Source organism: Phyllobates terribilis, unplaced genomic scaffold (assembly GCF_046119375.1).
Source record: "Phyllobates terribilis strain yellow unplaced genomic scaffold, ASM4611937v1 Scaffold_8__6_contigs__length_399053987, whole genome shotgun sequence".
Taxonomy (NCBI): domain Eukaryota; kingdom Metazoa; phylum Chordata; class Amphibia; order Anura; family Dendrobatidae; genus Phyllobates; species Phyllobates terribilis.
In genome coordinates this window covers 242,165,514-242,188,510 of record NW_027362768.1, presented here as the reverse complement: position 1 = coordinate 242,188,510, position 22,997 = coordinate 242,165,514, and the positions used below count along the sequence as shown (strand labels likewise).

General features: G+C 39.8%; 1 protein-coding gene across 1 annotated transcript in view; it reads right to left on the bottom strand.

Annotated features, from left to right (window-relative positions):
- FIRRM (FIGNL1 interacting regulator of recombination and mitosis) overlaps positions 1-22,997 on the bottom strand; it is a 134,754-nt gene that overhangs the window by 73,957 nt on the left and 37,800 nt on the right. Inside the window, exons 8-9 of the mRNA XM_073644079.1 lie at positions 11,839-11,977; positions 2,071-2,151 (exon numbers count right to left, since the gene is read on the bottom strand). Of these exons, the coding sequence (XP_073500180.1) occupies positions 2,071-2,151; positions 11,839-11,977 (220 nt within the window). The remainder of the gene's footprint in view (positions 1-2,070; positions 2,152-11,838; positions 11,978-22,997) is intronic.

Below are 22,997 nucleotides of genomic sequence, written 5' to 3'. Positions count from 1 at the left end.
CATAAGGCAGCTGAAAGCGGTCACGATTCCACCGCTAAGTGTATCTTGGACTCAGTCGTCCAATCTAGTGCAGGGGCATGCGGAGCTGTCGGTATTTTGATTGACAGCTCAGCCATCCAATCTAATGCAGGGGCATACTGAGCTGTCGGTATTTTGGTTGACAGCTCAGCCGTCCAATCTACTGCAGGGGCGTGCTGAGCTGTCGGTGTTTTGACTGACAGTTCAGCGATCTAATCGAATGCAGGGGCGTGCTGAACTGTCGGTATTTTGATTGACAGCTCAGCCGTCCAATCGAATGCAGGGCTGTTCTGAGCTGTCGGTATTTTGGTTGACTGCTCAGCTGTCGAATCTAGTGCAGGGGCGTGCTGAGCTGTTGGTATTTTGGTTGACAGCTCAGCCGTCCAATCGAATGCAGGGGCGTGCTGAGCTGTCGGTATTTTGGTTGACAGCTCAGCTGTCAAATCTAAATCAGGGGCGTGCTGAGCTGTCGGTATTTTGGTTGACAACTCAGCTGTCAAATCTAAATCAGGGGCGTGCTAAGCTGTTGGTGTTTTGACTGACAGTTCAGCCATCCAATCTAATGCAGGAGCGTGCTGAGCTGTCGGTGTTTTGAGGGACAGCTCTGCCGTCCAATCTGGGACTAGAAGGTGCTCAGCTTCCTTCAGGTGTTCTTTGTTCCAGGTGATTGCCCAGCTACTCAGCTGAGCTGCCCCAGATAGCTGCCAATTGTAGCTTTAAGCTCTGTGTGGCTTGTCCTCCGTGCCAGGGCTGTGGAGTCGGTAAGCCAAACCTCCGACTCCGAGTCCTCAATTTCCATGCCACCAACTCCGACTCCATCATGCATAACTTATGTTTAAGTGATAAATTTACTGTAGCACTGATTCATCGCAGCTAAAAGTCTAGACCCTTAGATCAGCAATAGGACAGACATTTATAAGACATTTCATAACTTTCCCAAATTCTTATGAAAAAAATATTCCCCACAAACTGAATTAAACTACTGTATCCAATTTATTATATATTTTAGGAGTCAGAGTCGGTCCATTTTATACCGACTCCACCAAAATGGGCTCCGACTCAGACTCCACGACTTCGACTGCACAGCCCTGATCCGTGCCACACAAAGATGAAATACTCGTACATGTTGGGTAACTCACCTCAGCTCATGGCTCAGGCTATTCTGTATTGGTTTAAAAATGGCATATTATTGCCCCTGTTCTCAGCATGGGGACCGTCACCTACACAGGTTATGGATACTATACTCTACAGTCTAGATTTATCGGACTTTAAATATAGCTTCTGATATATTAATATTAATTTTGGAATTTTTTGACTTTGTGTCATTGTCTTCTTTTCCTGGTAAACCTTGATCTTACCTTGTGAGGTTGTGGGTTGTCCTGTTTGTCCACTATTTTGGATAAGGACTGGTCGTTTTACACACATCTTATACACAAAAATCATGCTCTCGCTAATCAGTACTTTCCTGGGCTGAATCTCATGCAGAGCCTCCAGGAGAAGCAGAGTGCTTCCATCACCCATCCCAGGACCGCAGCCATAACCAGTCCGAAAAGTCACTGGTTGGCCGCAGGCACTGTGACCTGAGATTCCTTCTTCTCCGCTGCCTGGGTCTGCAGAAGCTGAGGTGGGCCTTCTCCTACAACCTCTTTTGCTCTGTCCCGACTGCCTCCAGTGACTAGAGAAGCAGATGTGGTTTATAGCTAGCTATCACTGTGTGATGCTGCCACCTGCTGGCCAAAATAATTATGTCTTCTTCCTAACCTTGGGCCCTGGGCTGAACCGACTGCACAGGCGGTATGCCTGCCCGTGGCTCCTGCAATCTTTACATATCAATCATTTACTTTAAGATAGCTTAGATATTTAGAACATGTTTCTTTTTAGTTGTTTTACATAAACTGTGAGACACTTTTATAATTAGGACTTTTAGGAAGATATATAAAACCTCAATGCGACTGGCCAAATGCTGACGTCTTCGCCTTGAACATGGCACTAAACAACGTGGCAGTGCATGTTCACATTAGATACCTCTGTGAGCTAGAAGAAGCAGCTTACCTTGGTGTAGTGCACAAGGGAGTTGGCAAAGAAGCGGCACAGCTTTACAGTTTTCTGGAATAACCTCTGGTCTGTAATTTCCTACCAAAATAAAAAGGTTTTGTGCAAAATTACTTATTTCTAGCCAATTAACTGAGTAAGCACACCGTACTAGTTAGCATACTTTGCGTCAACTCTTAAGCATACTCCTACCAGCACCGCCACTCCATATTTATCATTTATCAAAGTTGGCGCAAGTTCTAACAGCTCAGCTTTAAGCATGTCAGTTCACTTCCCAAAAGCCTACGACCAATGTGTCAAATGTCGCACATCAATTTAGAATTTTGCGCTAATTAGGACTTTCTGCAAGATACAATGGTGGTGATAAATGTATTCCACACCTTTTTTAACCCCTTTACCCTCGAGGGTGGTGTGCGCGTTAATGACCAGGCCAATTTTTACAATTCTGACCACTGTCACTTATGAGGTAATAACTCTGGAATGCTTCAACTGATCCCCCTGATTCTGAGAATTCTTTTTAGTGACATATTGTACTTCATGATAGTGGTAAAATTTATTCGATATCACTTGCATTTATTTGAAAAAAAATCGGAAATTTGGCGAAAATTTTTAAAACTTCGCAATTTTCAAACTTTGAATTTTCTTGCTCTTAAATCAGAGAGATATGTCACACAAAATAGTTAATAAATAACATTTACCATATGTCTACTTTACAACAGCAGTTTTGGAAGTTATAAGGGTTAAAAGTTAACCAATGATTTCTAATTTTTCCAACAAAATTTACAAAACCATTTTTTTAGGTATCACATTTCATTTGAAATGACGACAGAAAATACCCCAAAGTGACACCATTCTAAAAACTGCACCCCTCAAGGTGCTCAAAACCACATTCAAGAAGTTTATTAACCCTTTAGGTGCTTCACAGGAATTTTTGGAATGTGGAAGAAAAAAACGATCATTTAACTTTTTTCACAAAAATGTTAATTTAGACACAATTTTTTTTATTTTTGCAAAGGTAACAGGAAAAAATGGACCCCAAAATTTGTTGTGCAATTTCTCCTGAGCACGCCAATACCCCATATGTGGGGGCAAACCATTGTTTGGGCGCACGGCAGTGCTCGGAAGGGAAGGAGCGCCATTTGACTTTTTGAATGTAAAATTTGCTTGAATAATTAGCGGATGCCCTTCCACGTTTGGACAGCCCCTGATGCGCCTAAACAGTGGAAACCCCCCACAGGTGACACCATTTTGGAAACTAGTCCCCTCAGGGAACTTATCTACATGTGTGGTAAGCATCCTGAACCCGCTGGTGCTTCACAGAAGTTTATAACATGGAGCCGTGAAAATAAAAAAATCTTAACTTTTTCCACAAAAATGATGTTTTAGCCCCAATTTTTTTATTTTCACAACAGTAAGAGGAGAAAATGGACCCCAAAAACTTTTGTGCAATTTCTCCTGAGTACCAATACCCCATGTGGGGAAAATACAGTGTTTGGGCGCACGGCAGAGTTTAGAAGGGAAGGAGCACTGTGTGACTTTTTGAAAGCAAAATTGGCTGGAATTGAATGCAGACGCCATGTCACGTTAGGAGAGCCCCTGATGCACCTAAATAGTGGAAACCGGCCACAAGTGACATCATTTTGGAAACTAGACCCCTCAAGAACTTTATCAAGGGGTATAGTGAACATTTTGAACCCAGTGGAACGACACAGAAATTGATAACAGTAGGTCATCATACTGAATAAGTTGTCATTAGTCTTGAGCGCAAGTGCTCGCTACTTGAGTTTGCATCGGGTACTCAGGTATGCACCATGTATCGCGGGTGCTCGAGTGACATGCTCGAGTCCCTGCCATACATGTTTCACGGTTGTTAGACACCCAAAAAAAACATGCGGGGATCGCTTGTGCATGGCAGGCAATCCCCGCATATGGGGCAGAAACTCGAGCAGGTCACTCGAGCACCTGCGATACTTGACGCATACCCGAGCACCCGATGCAAACTCAAGTAGAGAGAACTTGCGCTCAACACTAGTTGCCATATCGTCATCACTTTTTTAAATTTACTTTTGAAAAAATCCCAACCCTAACCCTAGCACAACCCTAACCCTAACTCTAGCACAACCCTAACCGTAGAGTTTATTATTTAAGCCTTTCCTCGTGCGGTATAAGTGATTAAACAACTTTATTCTTCGGGTCGGTGCGATTACAGCGATGCCAGATTCATATCGAGTTTTTATGATTGACAGCTGTCACACACTAAAAAAACCCTTTTTTTTGCAAAGACTAGTTTTTGCATCACCATATTTTGAGAGCTATAATTTTTCCATATTTCGGCCGACAGAGTCATGTGATGGCTTGTTTTTTGCGGGATGAGTTGACGTTTTTATTGGTACCATTTTCGGGCACGTGACATTTTTTGATCGCTTTCTATTCCGATTTTTGGGAGGCAGAATAAACAAAAAACAATTCAGGAATTGTTTTTTTTTTATTCCGTTCCGCGTGTAGTAAAATTGATGAGGTAGCTTTATTCTTCGGGTCAGTATGTTTACAGCGGTACCACATTTATATATTTTTTATGTTTTGGCGCTTTTTACGCAATAAAAACTATTTTATAGAAAAAATATTTTTTTGCATCGCTTTATTCTGAGAGCTATAACTTTTTTATTTTTCGGCTGATGGAGCTGTATGGCGGCTTGTTTTTTGTGGGACAAGATGACGTTTTCGGCGGTACCATTATTATTTACATTCGTTATTTTGATCGCATTTTATTCCATTTTTTGTTTGGTGGTATGATGATAAAGCATCGTTTTTTGCTTCTTTTTTTTTTTTTACCATGTTCACTAAAGGGGTTAACTAGTGGGACCATTTTATAGGTCAGGTTGTTCCGGACGTGGCGATAATAAATGTGTACTTTTATTGTTTTGTTTTCTCACAATAATATTTATTTATGGGCAAAGTATATTATATAATATATATATATATATATATATATATATATATATATATATATATATATATATATATATATATATATATATATATATATATATATATATACACACACACACACACACACAGTACAGCCCAAAAGTTTGGACACACCTTCTCATTTAAAGATTTTTCTGTATTTTCATGACTATGAAAATTGTACATTCACACTGAAGGCATCAAAACTATGAATTAACACATGTGGAATTATATACTTAACAAAAAAGTGTGAAACAACTGAAAATATGTCTTATATTCTAGGTTCTTCAAAGTAGCCACCTTTTGCTTTGATGATTGCTTTGCACACTCTTGGCATTCTCTTGATGAGTTTCAAGAGGTAGTCTTCACATATATACAATACAGATGAGTTATTTTGTACTTTATGATTACTTCAGCCTAGAGTAAAAGGTCCCAATTCATCAAGCTGAGTATTTGTTGTTGCTTGTTGGGATATTGGGGCGTGCTGGAGTCAGACGCTCCTGATTTATGCAGTGGTGCACGCCTCCAAGAATTTTTAGCGTCTGATGAGTGCTGTGCTACAATCAGAAATCGCGCTCCAGTCAGGTATAGAACGCCACAGCTCGTCATGAATCTGGTGAGCTATGGTGTTCCGCCCCTCAGCTCTACCCATTTTTGCAATGCTGGGAGAAATTGGCATGAAAATGGCAAAAATCTCAAATTTTAGGCTCAACTCTGAGTAGCACCTACATTTTGTGACTTTTCAAAGCTTTTACGCCAGAATTCTGTCAAGAAAACTTTGATAGGGCCCATAGGGTCTTGTTGGTTTGTACGCACTTGTTGACTTGTTATTAGGTTCCACATAGTTAAGTGTTATTATGTGTATGCTGTTGCAATTTAGCCGGTTGTCACTAAATTTGGTTTAGACATTTACAACAATGAAATGTCTTAATTTGTGCAACAAATGTTGGGGCAAATGTGCTCCCTGACAGCCTCTATACTGTGTGACTTCAGGTAACTGAGCTGTCCATCAACTAAAAGAAGGCAGTGCTGGGCAGGGAAAAGAGCCGGAGTGACAGAGGCTTCAGAAGAGTTTCCATGCGTCCAGAGCACTTCAGCCTCATTTGCATATTGATAACCCAAAGAGATGAACTGGAATATAAGTTGGTATGCATGCAGCATGTAGGTGCACGTTCACACTGGCCGCTAAACAGACAAAACCTAAGAAAAACGAAATAAGCAAATACCCTGCAGTAAATAAATAGCAATAGTGCATGAAAATAATATAGTGTACTTAGTTAACATAATTTTGATTAAAAAAAATGTAAAAGACATCCCACCATGTCAAGGTGACCCTATTCGGGATGGTCCTAACCTCTAGTATGTGTCAAGTGACGTACATGTGGATAAGGACTGAGAAGGAAAAGCAAAATTATGTTAAGTAAATACTCTGTATTGTTTTCATGCACTATTGCAATCTATTTACTGCAGGGTATTTTCTTATTTTGTTTTTATCTTAGGTTTTGTCATTTGCATATCAATTCAAATGCTGATTTCTCAGTAACAGAGTAATGGACTGGTCATGTAAAGTATTGCTGGACTTGCCTTCCAAACAGGCCTTCCAGGACTTCGACTCCAACTCCACAGCCCTGCTTCCAATCAGCTACATGCATATATGCATATATATATATATATATATATATATATATATATATATATATATATATATATATATATATATATATATATATATATATATAGTTGGGAAAGGGGTGAAACTCTGCTGACAGATTTACTTTATTTACTGTTAATCACCTGATCATTTGACTACATGAGGAATATTTGAGGGATGTAGTTTTTAAAATACGGCTTTATATAGGGGTTTTCTGACATACATGCCCCTCAAAATCACTTGAAAAGTAAAGTGGTCCTTTAAAAAAAAAAAAAAAAAATAGTTTTTTCCAAATTTCATTGATAAAAATGAACAATTGCTGCTAAACATTTATCCCTTCTAACATCCTAACAAAAAAAACTGACAAAGAAGGTATATGGTAAATGTTATTCATTAACTATTTTGTGTGGTCTGACTATCTGTTTTAGCGGCATAATAATTCTAAAGTCAAAAATTGCAAATATTTTGTATTTTTTTTCAATATTTTCATGAATATGCGTTAATCATATCGATCTAAGTTTTCCACTAACAAGAAATACAATGTGTCACAAAAATCTGAGAATCACTTAGATATGAGAATAGAGATGTTGAAAAAAGGAGGGTTTAAAAAACCCTGCCAATTCTGGACCAAGGAATGGGTACCAAAATATTGAGTAAAATTATATTCATTAAAATACTACGCGTTTCAGAGCTGAACTAGCTCATTCTTCAGGCATATGCAAATGATTTCTACATCAGATTGTTTTATATCCTCCAAAACAGGTGTCACTAATCCCATTAATTGATTCCTTGACTAAACCGCACCTATAGTGCACAGCTTCTACATAGCAACATTGTATCTTATATGGACAAATGCAAATACATATAAAATGCACATTATATAGACCATAAAATTCATGTAAAGAAAATTACATACATAGAAAAAGGACAAAAATAAACAATAATAAAAGAATACCTCTATTGTGTTGTGTTTTCAATACACTCATTTGGACCCTCCGGTTTAAGAGTGGATAATTTAAAGATCCAGTAGGATTCCCTATTCACTAGTCTTTGGGACCTATTAGATGTATTTTCTGATATTTGTTCTAATATAATAAGTCTTTAACTAGTGGGATCACGCTTATGTTGTAGAAGAAGATGTCTGGACGAGCTATTGCAGATCAAGCCTTTCTTAATATAGTGTCTGTGGCTATTCATCCTCTCACGGATCGCTTGGGTCGTGCGACCTACATATTGTAATTTACAGTTGCACTTTAATAAATAGATTGCATAGTCGGTATTGAAATTGACTAATTGGTTGATGGAAAAGAATTCTCCTGTGACAGCAGAGGAAAACTCCTTACATCCATGAATGATCATTGTACAACAGAGACTTGTTAATGCCACAGCGATAGGATCCCTTGATTGAGGATATTGAAGATAAAACAAAGGAAAGGGATCTTTGTTCTACATTAGATTTTATTTTTCTCGGAGCAGTATTGTGTTTTATATTCCTGCTCCTGCGGAAAATATTAGTTTTCTCTATGGTGTACCCTGATAAAACGGGATCATTGCGGAGACTAGCCCAACGTTTTGTCAAGGCATCCCTTATTAGTTTGTGCGATTGGTTAAATGTAGTAATAAACCTATATTTGATTTTTTTGCTAACTTTTGTATCATCCACTTGGGTTTTATTGGTTGTGTCCTTTGGTTTGCCAAGACAGACCCCCTGGCTTAATCTGAACATATGACGAAATGCATCATTAAAAAGTTTTTTTGGATACTTTTTTCCTCTAAACCTTTTTGTTAGTATGTGAGCTTCCTTCAGGAAGTCTTCATTATTCGTGCAGTTTTTTCTGATTCTCCTATATTGGCCATAAGGAATGTTGGTAATCCATTTAAAATAATAGCTATTTACGCCAATGCTTTTAAAGAACGTCGAGGTCTATTTAATGTGCATTTTATATGTATTTGCATTTGTCCATATAAGATACAATGTTGCTATGTAGAAGCTGTGCACTATAGGTGTTGCTTAGTCAAGGAATCAATTAATGGGATTAGTGACACCTGCTTTGAAGGATATAAAACAACCATGATGTAGAAATCATTTGTATATGCCTGAAGAAGGAGGTAGTTCAGCTCTGAAACGCGTAGCATTTTAGTAAATGTTAAATGGTTCCCTGTGTTTTATTAATTAGTTTTAAATTCTATTAATAAAGATTTGATTTTTTATGCTTGCTTTCATTTCTCTTCATTGTTCCTGAACTATGTCTTGAGATACAGAACTGTGTTGATTTACTCGCTATCAAAGAGTATTTGATCACTATTTTTGGATCTAAGTGTTTAATCTTCTATTCTGACACGTCCACAGAGCCCCAGAGAGTTGATTTATTGTTCTTCATGGCAGTAGATGCCTAATGTTCTGTAACATTTGATTTGATCACGTTGATCACTATATATCTATCACCTGGTAATGTTTTCACGAAACTTGATGGCATTAGACAAAATCACAATTATTTTACTTGGGACGACTAATTATGTCCTCAATCCCAAGCCTCCATGTGTTCTCTATTAGGAGAGATGAGTCAGCCGCTACCAGACACCCCGGCAGTGGCTTATCTAGATGGACAAGAGAAGGATTCTGAGTTTAAATTCAGATAGTTTTTCCCCCATCATCATCTGTCTGGTAAGAGTTGGGAGGTCCCCATGCACATCATAATGTAGTTAAGGGAAAAATGTGAAGAAAATTGCTGCCGAAGTAAAGAATCCAGTATAGGATATTGTTCACCATGGTACAAAAGCAAGCTGAAAGACATAACCTTGTAACCGGATTGATCCAAGAAAAATGGTGAACAATACCTTGGACTGATTCTCTACTTCAGCAGAGCTTTTTCCTCAATTTTTCATTTACTTTCCCTTGGGATGGTCATTCCCTGCCTAATCCATGTGTATGGGAACAACAGCAGCTGAGATTTAAAAGGCAATGGCATAAAGCAGAGCTGTACCAGGTAGCAGCACATCTCTTAAAGGTGAGCTATTACCTTACTACCTTAAGAAGCTATTAATGCCCCATTATTATCCAAGCCCTAGGCTAAGATTAAGTCTCTGAAAAGTTGTGCAACAAAAACATTTGTACGACTTGCTGTTGTTCGACTGTTAAAGAGCTCTAATTTTGAACATTTCGCGTGCAACTTGTATTGAAGTCATCGGTAAGTGTGTCACTTTTGATTTGCGACAAAAAAAACTTTGTTAGAAAACTTGGAATCGTTGGTGACCATTTCACAGCATGTTGCAGGTCAGAACAAAACACCAAAGGAGATCTTTACATTCAATGTGTCTCTGCGATTTCAGCATTGTGCATGTCGTTATGTAGCCACAGCCTTAACCAGAGATTCTGCACCACGCAGTTATGTTTTTTCCTTTTCTTCTCTAGACACTAAGACACATCAGGATGGTAGGCAGAGTTCACTTATTCTGCCAATATTAGTTTAATATGTACACTGTGTTCCAAATTATTATGCAAAAAGTGTTTAGGAGTGATAAGGTAAGAATTTTTTTGTTTGTCAGTTAAACTCATTGATGGTGATGTGTGTCAGGGCTCTTTATATCACTGTAAGCAATTGCAGACACCTGTGCTAATTAGTTTGGCAGGTGTGTCCAATGAACGGCAAGACTACTTAAGAAGGCTGTCCCACATTATTAAGCAGCCTACATTTTCTGGCAAAATGGGAAAGAAAAAGGATGTGTCGGCTGCTGAGAAGCAACAAATTGTGGAGTGTTTAGGTCAAGTCATGACTACAATCAACATTGCCAAGACACTTCATCCTGATCATCGCACAATCAAGAAGTATGTAGCTGATTCACAGTACACACGTGTGCGTGCTGATAAGGGAAAATTGAGGACTCTTTCCTACAGGCAATTACGTCAGGTTAAAAGAGCAGCGGCAAAAAAAGCCTTGTCATAGCAGCAGACAAGTTTTTGAAGCTGCTGGTGCCTCCAATGTCCCCCGAACAACAAGATGCAGGGTCCTTCAGAGGTTTGCAGCTGTGCGTAAGCCATCCTGTCGACCTCCTCTATCCTCTGCACACGAGCAGAAACGTCTCCAGTGGGCCAAACAATACATGAAGACTGACTTCAAAACTGTTTTGTTCACCGATGAGTGCCGTGCAACGCTCGATGGTTCAGATGTATGGAGTGGAGGATGGCTGGTTGATGGACACCCCATGCAAACACGGCTACGGCGCCAACAAGGAGGAGGTGGAGTAATGTTTTGGGCTGGAATCATGGGGAGAGAGATTGTCGGCCCCTTTAGGATCCCTGAAGGGGTAAAGATGAACTCCATAATGTATGTTGAGTTTCTCAAACAGCACTTCCTGCCATGGTTCAAGAAGAAGAACCGTGCATTCCGCAGCAAGATCATTTCATGCATGATAATGCCCCGTCTCATGCTGCACATAACACATCTGCATCTCTGGCTGCTATGGGCATAAAAGGGGACAAACTTATGGTGTGGCCCCCCATGCTCACCTGACCTCAACCCCATTGAGAACCTCTGGAGCATCATCAAAAGGAGTGTCTATGATGGCGGGAGGCAGTTCACATCTAAGCAACAGCTCTGGAAGGGTATTCTGTCCTCATGCAAAACAATTGAAGCAGAAACCATCCAAAACCTGACAAATTCAATGGACGAGAGAGTTCAGAAGCTCCTTTCGAACAAGGGGTCCTATGTGCAAATGTAACATCACCGAGAATAAAGTTTTGAGTTGAAAACTGTTTGATTTCAGTTTGTAGTAACCTGCTAATGCTTATAATTTCAAAAATGACCATTTTTTTTGTTCTTTATTAAAATGAAAAGGTTGAAAACTCTGCTGTGCATAATAATTTGGAACATGCATTTTGAGTGCAGTTTGAGTTTTTTATTTTTTTAAAAATATACTGTTATCATAGGCAGTTTGTACAAAAACCTTTCAATTGTACTCTAATAGTTATTTGACTGGAAAATTTACAATGACTGCAATTCATATAGATAATTTGGGAAAATCTGAGAAAATATTATTTTCATAATAATTTGGAACACAGTGTATAAAGCCTTAACTAAACAAACATTGTGTATCCGGATGAAAAGCAGAATTATCCTCAATGACATAAAGAATTTATATAGACATGCTACCTGTGTTCCCGTAAGCTTCATGTGCTCTGCAAGATGTAAGCATGACTGGAATGACAGGAGAATATCATCACACAAGGAGCTCACAATCTCATCATGGCGCAGGTCATTTTTTACCAATGTGTGATGTCTGACAGTCTGTCTAAAAAAGACAAAACATATGGTTATATATTATGCACATATTTTAGGATATTTATTATAAGGCTGGAAACAAACAGCTACCGTGCATTATCTATAAAACAGCAGCCATGTGGTAACCTGGGAACAAGAGGATGTACGAGGATGAACAGAATATTTTCACTGTTTACACTAATTCAGAATTACTGTGCCTTCAGAACATGGCAGAGGCAGCATCTATGCATACATGCCAAACTCGGGCCCGGGGACCAAATCTGGCCTGCAAGGTGGTTATATTTGGCATGCAACACCACAACTGCCAACCCTATGTGAGGCCATTGTTCTGTATGGAGGACTGTGTGGGGGCCATTATTCTGTATGGAGGACTGTGTGGGGGCATTTATTCTATATGGAGAACTATGTGAGGCCATTATTCTGTATGGAGGACTATGTGGGGCCACTATTCTATATGGAGAACTATGTGAGGCCATTACTCTGTATGGAGGACTATGTGGGGCCATTATTCTATATGGAGAACTATGTGAGGCCATTATACTGTATGCAGGACTATGTGGGGCCATTATTCTATATGGAAAACTATGTGAGGGCATTATTCTGTATGGAGGACTGTGTGGGGGCATTTATTCTATATGGAGAACTATGTGAGGCCATTATTCTGTATGGAGGACTATGTGGGGCCACTATTCTATATGGAGAACTATGTGAGGCCATTACTCTGTATGGAGGACTATGTGGGGCCATTATTCTATATGGAGAACTATGTGAGGCCATTATACTGTATGCAGGACTATGTGGGGCCATTATTCTATATGGAAAACTATGTGAGGCCATTATTCTGTATGGATGACTATGTGGGGCCATTATTCTATATGGAGAACTAGGTGAGGCCATTACTCTGTATGGAGGACTATGTGGGGCCATTATTCTATATGGAGAACTATGTGAGGCCATTATACTGTATGGAGGACTATGTGGGGCCATTATTCTATATGGAGAACTATGTGAGGCCATTATTCTATATGGAGGACTATGTGGGGCCATTATTCTATATGAAGAACTATGTGAGGCCATTACTCTGTATGGAGGACTATGTGGGGCCATTATTCTATATGGAGAACTATGTGAGGCCATTATACTGTATGGAGGACTATGTGGGGCCATTATTCTATATGGAGAACTATGTGAGGCCATTATTCTGTATGGAGAACTATGTGAGGCCATTATACTGTATGGAGGACTATGTGGGGCCATTATTCTATATGGAGAACTATGTGAGGCCATTATACTGTATGGAGGACTATGTGGGGCCATTATTCTATATGGAGAACTATGTGAGGCCATTATTCTGTATGGAGAACTATGTGAGGCCATTATTCTGTACGGAGGACTGTGTGGGTCCATTATTCTGTACGGAGGACTGTGTGGGTCCATTATTATGTATGGAGGACTATGTGGGACCCATTATACTGTGTGGAGGACTATGTGGGGCCATTATTCTATATGAAGAACTATGTGAGGCCATTATTCTGTATGGAGAACTATGTGAGGCCATTATACTGTATGGAGGACTATGTGGGGCCATTATTCTGTATGGAGGACTATGTGGGATCCATTATACTGTATGGAGAACTATGTGGGGCCATTATTCTGTACGGAGGACTGTGTGGGTCCATTATTCTGTACGGAGGACTGTGTGGGTCCATTATTATGCATGGAGGACTATGTGGGACCCATTATACTGTATGGAGGACTACGTGGGGCCATTATTCTATATGAAGAACTATGTGAGGCCATTATACTGTATGGAGGACTATGTGGGGCCATTATTCTATATGGAGAACTATGTGAGGCCATTATTCTTTATGGAGGATTATGTGGGGCCATTATTCTTTATGGAGGACTATGTGGGGCCATTATTCTGTATGGAGGACTATGTGGGGCCATTATTCTGTATGGAGGACTATGTGGGGCCATTATTCTGTATGGAGGACTGTATGGGTCCATTATTCTGGACGAGGACTGTGTGGGTCCATTATTCTGTATGGAGGACTGTGTGGGTCCATTATTCTGTACGGAGGACTGTGTGGGTCCATTATTCTGTATGGAGGACTGTGTGGGTCCATTATTATTCATGGAGGACTACGCGGGGCCATTATTATTCATGGAGGACTATGTGTGGCCATTATACTGTATGGAGGACTATGTGGGGTCATTATACTGTATGGAGGACTATGTGGGGTCATTATACTGTATGGAGGACTATGTAGCACCCATTATACTGTATGGAGGACTATGCCAGGCCATTATTATTTATGGAGGACTACGTGGGGCCATTATTCTGTATGGAGGACTACGTGGGGCCATTATACTGTATGGAGGACTATGTGGGGTCATTATACTGTATGGAGGACTATGTAGCACCCATTATACTGTATGGAGGACTATGTAGGGCCCATTATTTTGTATGGAGGACTATGTTGGGTTCATTATACTGTATACTGGTTGGCCCGTGACTTTGTCCTAGTTTTTAATTTTTAGCCCTCTGTGTGTTTTGAGTTGGACATCCCTGATCTAAGTCATCGATTACTGTCCCACTAATGAGCAGGATACTTGTCTACCCAGAGACTCCCGGCATGTACGACAGAGGATGAGGCCGTGATGGATCGTTCCTCCATATATGGTGGATGGGCACAAGACTTAGACACTTTTCAATCTGAGATTTAAGTTTCATTTTCTACAATCTCAAATGTAAGTATACAACAATCACACTGGAGGGCTCTGGTGGGTCAATGACGATCACACATTGGAGGGCTCTGGTGGGTCAATGACGATCACACATTGGAGGGCTCTGGTGGGTCAATGACGATCACACATTGGAGGGTTCTGGTGGATCGATGAAGATCACTCACAGATGAATATATTTGTGCTGTGGCTAGGACTGCCATCGCCTGCTGCTGGTTCTTAAAAGCTTTTGATTAGCCTACATTTAATTCAATTAAATCTTTCTTGCATAATGACAAATAAAAAATTAGCTTCTCTTTTATAGGATCAGAAAGATTTATTTTAACCCCTTGGTGCTACTCACCATACATGTACAGGAGCTGAAACAGCACCAAAAGCAGTAGGTGTCAGCTACCACTGATCTAAGCCCATAGACAACATAGTCAATCGGGACCGCGGCAGAAAAAGGGGGCTCTCTCTGTACTCCATCACCCCCCAAAACATGAATGCGGATTGCTATGGCAAGCAGAGGTAAAATAATGGCCTCCCAATCTGCAAGCTAAGCAAGCCTACTATTGTAAAGCTGAGAAGAATAATGCAATGAAAAACAGAAGAATTGCAGTGTGTATTACACCAACTACTGGGTCATTGCATTTCAGATCCTGGTTAGGGACTACATTAAGGGAAAAAAAACAAGTAAAAATATAAATTAAACAGTTTTAGGACTGAAGAACTGATCAAGTTGTCAGTATATTTATCTAACAAGTGAGCCACAGATACAGCTAAAATATTGTGCTAGAATTGCTGTTTTGGGGTAAACTTCCTTCAGAAAAAAATGAAACAAAGTCATCAAAATGCTGCACATACTCCAAAACATTATTACAAAGTACAGCTCATCCCACAGAACTAAAAAAAAACAACAAATAAGCCCTTAAACTTGAACCGTTAATAGTATAATTTTTTAGAACAATAGAATTCATTTTATAGAACCGAAAAAAATATATATTTTGTAGATTGCAATACATATTGTAAAGAGAACAAAAAATAAATAAAAGTCACAGTACTTGGAGGAAAATAGTAAAAAACATAAATTATTAAAGAAAAAACTAAAGGCAAACTAAAGGCAAGGGGTCATACAAAAACATATGGCCCTCAGGATACAGCAAGTAAAACACGATTAGAGAGAACATGTATGTGCATAGGGAGATGCAAGCCAATTAACAGGGAGAGGAGAAGGTGGTCAGGAGCCGCGCCGTACAAGTCAGTTCTCTCCCTATGGTCCCCGACAACTTTTTAGACACTGTTGTTGTAAATGCCAATCTTAATGAATGGGGCTGTAGGGGTCAGACAAGTCAAATTTATTAAGAGATGCAAGTTGGCACAAACATCTTTACGAATTGGGGCCTATGTTCTCTGAAATTCCTTGGAGATCGGAGTAAAACTTACCTGGCTTCAATTGCGCAGCCAGGCGCTGATTCATTCTACCCATGGTTTGGACCTTTAAAATGGTGTTTTTTGTTTGAAAAAAACATGTAAAAATTTGAGGTTGCCATCCTCTTAGTTACGAGTAGAATAAAGTAAACATCCTATACTAAAAAGCTGTAAAAACAAAAAAGCTAAAAAAACCCCCCCGATTTATACACCAATGTTAATCAAGAGAGTATTGCAGTGAAATTCAGAACAGTTAATCATACCTCTCTATGGGGTTGAGACAGATAAAGAGCTGTTCTACATGAGATAGCAAATGTCATGATAAGTTACTTATCACTTACTAATTACTGCATGCAGTATGTTGAGAAGCAGGAGATGAGCAGCTCGTCGGAGAAGATGTAAGGCTAGATTCAATATTGCATCAGTCTTTTTTTTGTCTAGTTTTTGGTATTTTACGCACGTTTTTCATTTGTGCCTATTTCTTTTTTTTAAACTCTTTTTATTGAAAAATTCCACAGGATAATGGTTACAAACAGATACTGTCATAATATAAGGTCAGGGTAATCTAAACATTGACCATTCTCAGTTTAACCCTTTCGCGATCCTAGGATTTTCCGTTTTTGCATTTTCGTTTTTTGCTCCCCTTGCTCCCAGAGCCATAGCGTTTTTATTTTTTGGTCAATATGGCCGTGTGAGGGCTTATTTTTTGTGGGATGAGTTTTACTTTTGAACGACATTACTGGTTTTACCATATCGTGTACGGGAAAACGGGAAAAAAATTCCAAGTGCGGTGAAATTGCAAAAAAAGTGCAATACCAGAGATGTTTTTTTTTTTTTTTTACCACGTTCACTGAATGCTAAAACTGACCTGCCATTCTTATTCTACAGGTCATTATGAGTTTGTAGATACCAAACATGTACAGGTTCTTTTTTATTTAAGTGGTGAAAGAAATCCAAAGTTTGCTATAAAAAAAAAAAAAAAAAAATTGGCGCCACTTTCCAAGACCCGTAGCGTCTCCATTTTTTGGGATCTGGGGCCGGTGAGGGCTTATCTTTTGCGTGCCGAGCTGAAGTTTTTATTGATACCATTTTGGGGTAGATCTCATGTTTTGATCGCCCGTTATTGCATTTTATTGCAATTTTGCGGCGACCAAAAAATGTAATTCTGGCGTTTAGAATTTTTTTCTTGTTACGCCGTTTACTGATCGGATTCATTCTTTTTCTATATTGATAGATCGGGCGATTCTGAACGCGGCGCTACAAAATATGTGTATGTGTTCTGTTTTTTTTAAAATTATTTTATTTTGAATGGGGCGAAAGGAGGGTGATTTAAACTTTTATATTTTTTCAATTTTTTTAATATTTTCAAAACCATTTTTTTTTTTTTTTACACTTTTTGCTTGCTTCTATAGTCTATAGAAGCAGCACTTGTCTGATCGCCTCTGCCGCATAGAGGTGATCAGCAGATCACCTCTATGTAGAAGAAATGCTCCTGTGCTATGAGCGCCGACCACTAGGTGGCGCTCATAGCGATCAGCTCATGAAAACCACTGGAGTCTGCTGCAGACCCAGGGTTGTCATGACCACTCATCGGTGACCCGCGATCAGGTGACGGGGTCACCGATGGGTGGGGTAAGTGACGCACTCCCGGCGCGGCGATCTTAAACGCCGCTGTCAGAGACTGACAGTGGCATTTAACATGTTAACAGCCGCGGGTGGATCGCGATTCCACCCGCGGCTGTTGCGGGCACATGTCAGCTATAATAATCAGCTGACATGTACCCGGTCCAGTGTGGGCTCAGCGCCGGAGCCCGCGCTGAACCAGGGGTTACAGCCTGGTGCGTACTAATACGTCCCAGGCTGTAAAGGGGTTAATACAATTTACATCACATTCTCAATAATCAGAGTAAACAGTTAGAAGAAAGAAAAAGAAAAAAACAAATAGTTTGAAACATAAGCTTCATTGTGGAGCACTGCACAATTTACTAAACTGGCCCATTCCTTATCAGAATTCAGTATATGTACAGGACAGACCAAAAGTTTGGACACACCTTCTCATTTAAAGATTTTTCTGTATTTTCATGACTATGAAAATTGCACATTCACACTGAAGGCATCAAAACTATGAATTAACACATGTGGAATTATGTACTTAACAAAAAAGTGTGAAACAACTGAAAATAAGTCTTATATTCTAGGTTCTTCAAAGTAGTCACCCTTTGCTTTGCACACTCTTGGCATTCTCTTGATGAGCTTCAAGAGGTAGTCACTGGAAATGGTCTTCCAACAATCTTGAAGGACTTCCCAGAGATGCTTAGCACTTGTTGGCCCTTTTGCCTTCACTCTGCGGTCCAGCTCACCCCAAACCATCTAAATTGGGTTCAGGTCTGGTGACTGTGGAGGCCAGGTCATCAGGCATAGCACCCCATCACTCTCCTTCTTGGTCAAATAGCCCTTACACAGCCTGGAGGTGTGTTTGGGGTCATTGTCCTGTTGAAAAATAAATGATGGTCCAACTAAACGCAAACCGGATGGAGTAGCATGCTGCTGCAAGATGCTGTGGTAGCCATGCTGGTTCAGTATGCCTTCAATTTTGAATAAATCCCCAACAGTGTCACCAGCAAAGCACCTCCACACCATCACACCTCCTCCTCCATGCTTCATGGTGGGAACCAGGCATGTAGAGTCCATCCGTTCACCCTTTCTGCGTAGCACAAAGACACGGTGGTTGGAACCAAAGATCTCAAATTTGGACTCATCAGACCAAAGCACAGTTTTTCACTGGTCTAATGTCCATTCCTTGTGTTCTTTAGCCCAAACAAGTCTCTTCTGCTTGTTGCCTGTCCTTAGCAGTGGTTTCCTAGCAGCTATTTACCATGAAGACCTGCTGCACAAAGTCTCCTCTTAACAGTTGTTGTAGAGATGTGTCTGCTGCTAGAACTCTGTGTGGCATTGACCTGGTCTCTAATCTGAGCTGCTGTTAACCTGCAATTTCTGAGGCTGGTGACTCGGATAAAATTATCCTCAGAAGCAGAGGTGACTCTTGGTCTTCCTTTCCTGGGGCGGTCCTCATGTGAGCCAGTTTCTTTGTAGAGCTTGATGGTTTTTGCAACTGCACTTGGGGACACTTTCAAAGTTTGCCCAATTTTTCGGACTGACTGACCTTCAATTCTTAAAGTAATGATGGCCACTCCTTTTTCTTTACTTAGCTGCTTTTTTCTTGCCATAATACAAATTCTAACAGTCTATTCAGTAGGATTATCAGCTGTGTATCCACCTGACTTCTGCACAACACAACTGATGGTCCCAACCCCATTTATAAGGCAAGAAATCCCACTTATTAAACCTGACAGGGCACACCTGTGAAGTGAAAACCATTTCCGGTGACTACCTCTTGAAGCTCATCAAGAGAATGCCAAAAGTGTGCAAAGCAGTCATCAAAGCAAAAGGTGGCTACTTTGAAGAACCTAGAATATAAGACATATTTTCAGTTGTTTCACACTTTTTTGTTAAGTATATAATTCCACATGTGTTAATTCATAGTTTTGATGCCTTCAGTGTAAATGTACAATTTTCTTAGTCATGAAAATACAGAAAAATCTTTAAATGAGAAGGTGTGTCCAAACGTTTGGTCTGTACTGTACATATATCAATTACAGTTGCAATAGAGGTACACTCTAACAGCCCATATATATAATTTCCCATGCACTCAAAAGGGCATATATCAGGACTCAAAACGTAAGATTAGCGAAGTCATGGCACCAGGGGACAAGTGTGTTAAGGGCGAGTTACACCATATTTCCCATATCCTTTGGAATTTCTGGGGACATTCCCTATTTCTATATACTATATTTTCATATGGTATTGTATCATTCACTAGTTTTTTCCATTGGTTTATAGTATGAGATTTCCCTCCCATCCATCTTGGTGCTATCGCTTTCCTGGCCATAAATATAGCATCCCGAAGGAGTATCCAATCATACTGTGTCCACATTTCCTCGTGCACAATACCCAAGACACATAACTCTGGACTACATTCAATTGGCATCCCAACTATCCTTTGCAATGTAGTTATCACTTCACCCCAATATTTGCGTATTATCCCACAATTCCAGTTAAGATGCCAGAAATCCGCTCCTGATTCCCCACATCTGTGGCATTCATCAGACGCCATTCTACCAAATCTATGCAGCCTTATTGGGGTCAGGTAGGATTGATGGAGTATATACAGTATATAATAGAATTAATTTATTATTGGCTGCTGGTGACACCACCATATGTGCCTCAAGCGCACCATTCCACTGATCATCAGTTATAGAAGGGATTAATTGCTGCCATTTATTCTCTACAACAAGTTGGGTAGAAGTGATTTTACAATTCAGTAGAAAAGTATATAGAGAAGATACTACGCCTGTGGGTCCTTGAGTTTTTAGTACTACTATTAATGGGCATTTAGATATTCGCTTCCTAGGATATGGGAATTGATGTGTTATGGCATGCCTCATTGTAGATATCTGCAGAAATCCCTGTGAGGGATTCCAAACTTTATACGAATTTGATGAAATGACAATAAAATTTCATTTTCAAAAATCTGATTAAGTGTTGTTATTCCGTGTTGCTTCCATAAGATTGTGTCCTGTAGTTTTTTTTATCCCATATTTGGGTTTCTCCCATTTGATCAGTAAACCCCAAGATACGCTTACTCTCATGCCACACCTGCATCGCTAGGCTATGTGCAAATAATAAGCCCTGTGGTGGTCTGTAAGAGCCTTCTAATATAGCCCACGGTGTATTCTCATTTAAAAAACGTATAAGATGCGCTTCTGCATTAGTTAGTTTATCACTGCTTATCCAACACTTCAAATATCGTATCTGACCAGCTAAATAATAGAGAGATAGGTCAGGCACAGCGCTACCCCCCTGATCCTTGGGTCTCTGCAGAGATCCAATACTTAGTTTGGGCCTTGCTGAGCCCATATAAATGTCGCCATCATGCCGTGCAGTTTCCAAAAAAAATTCTTTGGGGATTTTAATGGAAGAATGTTCTAATACATACAGACATTTTGGAAAGATGATCATTTTGATTAAGTTAATTCTTCCCCCCACAGACAATGGAAGTTGGGACCAACTTTCACATTTTTTCCTCATCATATCCTTTATGGGATACACATTGTCCTTCAGGTACATAATTGGATTTTGATTAATTATAATGCCTAGATATTTGAATTTTTGTACTACCATTAATCCAAAAAAAAAAGGTTTGGTTATGTTATCTAAAAGTGGCATAACCACAGATTTGCTCCAATTGATTTTAAGGCCCGGTAATTCCCCAAAGTAATTAATAAGGTCAATTGCTCTTGGAAGGGATTGTTCTATTTTGTTTAGAAAGAGGATCAGGTCGTCTGCGTATAACCCCACTTTATCTATTCTAGAGTTTATACTAATACCCTCCACCAGGTGGTCCTGCCTAATTTTAAGGGCAATAGGCTCTATCGTTAGAGCGAAGAACATCGGAGATAAGGGGCAACCCTGTCTAGTTCCTCTACCCAGGTTAAAGTATTCAGATCGTATTCCATTTACTAGAGTGTTAGCCCTTGGCATATAGTAGATCAATTTAATCCAGCTACAAAATTTATAAGAAAACCCAAATTTCAGGAGCACACACTTTAGGAACATCCACTCCAAGGAGTCAAAGGCTTTCGCCGTATCTAAAGAAGCTATAGCCCAGGGTTTCTGATATTTATGGCCAATCTGTGTCAACACTTGAGCTCTTCTAATATTAGATGAAGTAGACCGTCCCGGCATAAAGCCAGATTGATCCTCATGTATGTTTAATATTACTGTTTTTAATCTATTGGCTATGAGTTTCTTAAGTATTTTGTAATCTGTATTCAATTGGGATATGGGGCGATAAGAACTACATTCCTCAATTGGTTTACCTGGCTTGGGGATCAATACTATAGTAGCATCATAGAAGGATTGGGGAAGTGAGCGTCCTGAAAGTGCTTCAGAAAAGGTTTGCAACAGAACTGGAGCTATCAGGTCTATGTATCTTTGATATAATTCTATGGGTATGCCATCGGGTCACGGTGCCTTCCCATTAGATAAAGACATGGCTGCTTCCCTTATTTCTTCCAGAGTGATATCTCCATCCAGGAGTGTCCGATGTTCACAAGAGAGTTTAGGGAATTCTATTTGATTTAGGTATTCATCAATTTCCTCTATAGTGTGATTGGATTGGGAGTTATAAAGTTCTCTATAGTATTCTTCAAATCTGCTTGCAATCTGATCTGATTTAAGCAGCGGGCTACCTTCCCTTGGGTTAATAGCCAGTATTGATGGGGACATCTGATTTTGTTGGACTATGTATGCTAAGAATTTACTCGATTGGAAGTTTGTTTTGAAAAGAAAAGTTTTCTCTGCGCTTTTTCCTGCAGATGGGTCAGGTACTCCCTCCCTTTCCCAAGCCAATTATGTAAGGAATTATCTGAGGGATTGTGAATATATTCAGCTTCTAATAATTTGCATTCTTCGGCAAGCCTCTGCTCCCCAATAGATGATTCCCTTTTAATGTATGAAATAGTTGATTTAACGCATCCCCTTATATTTGCTTTAAGTGTGTCCCATACTGTCAATCTGTCAGGGAAGTCCCCATGATCTGCTATAAATACTTCCACTTGATCTGGTATCTTATCATGTTCTCCTATAAGGGGCAACCAAAAGGGATGTATGCGAAACCTCGTGGGTCTATTATGACCCCCTAAATGAAAAGATGCTATCAGTGGAGAATGGTCAGATTCCGTTCTAGGGGAATATTTAATTTTACTTAAATCCGAAAATGCAGTACTGTGTCCAAATATATGATCAATTCT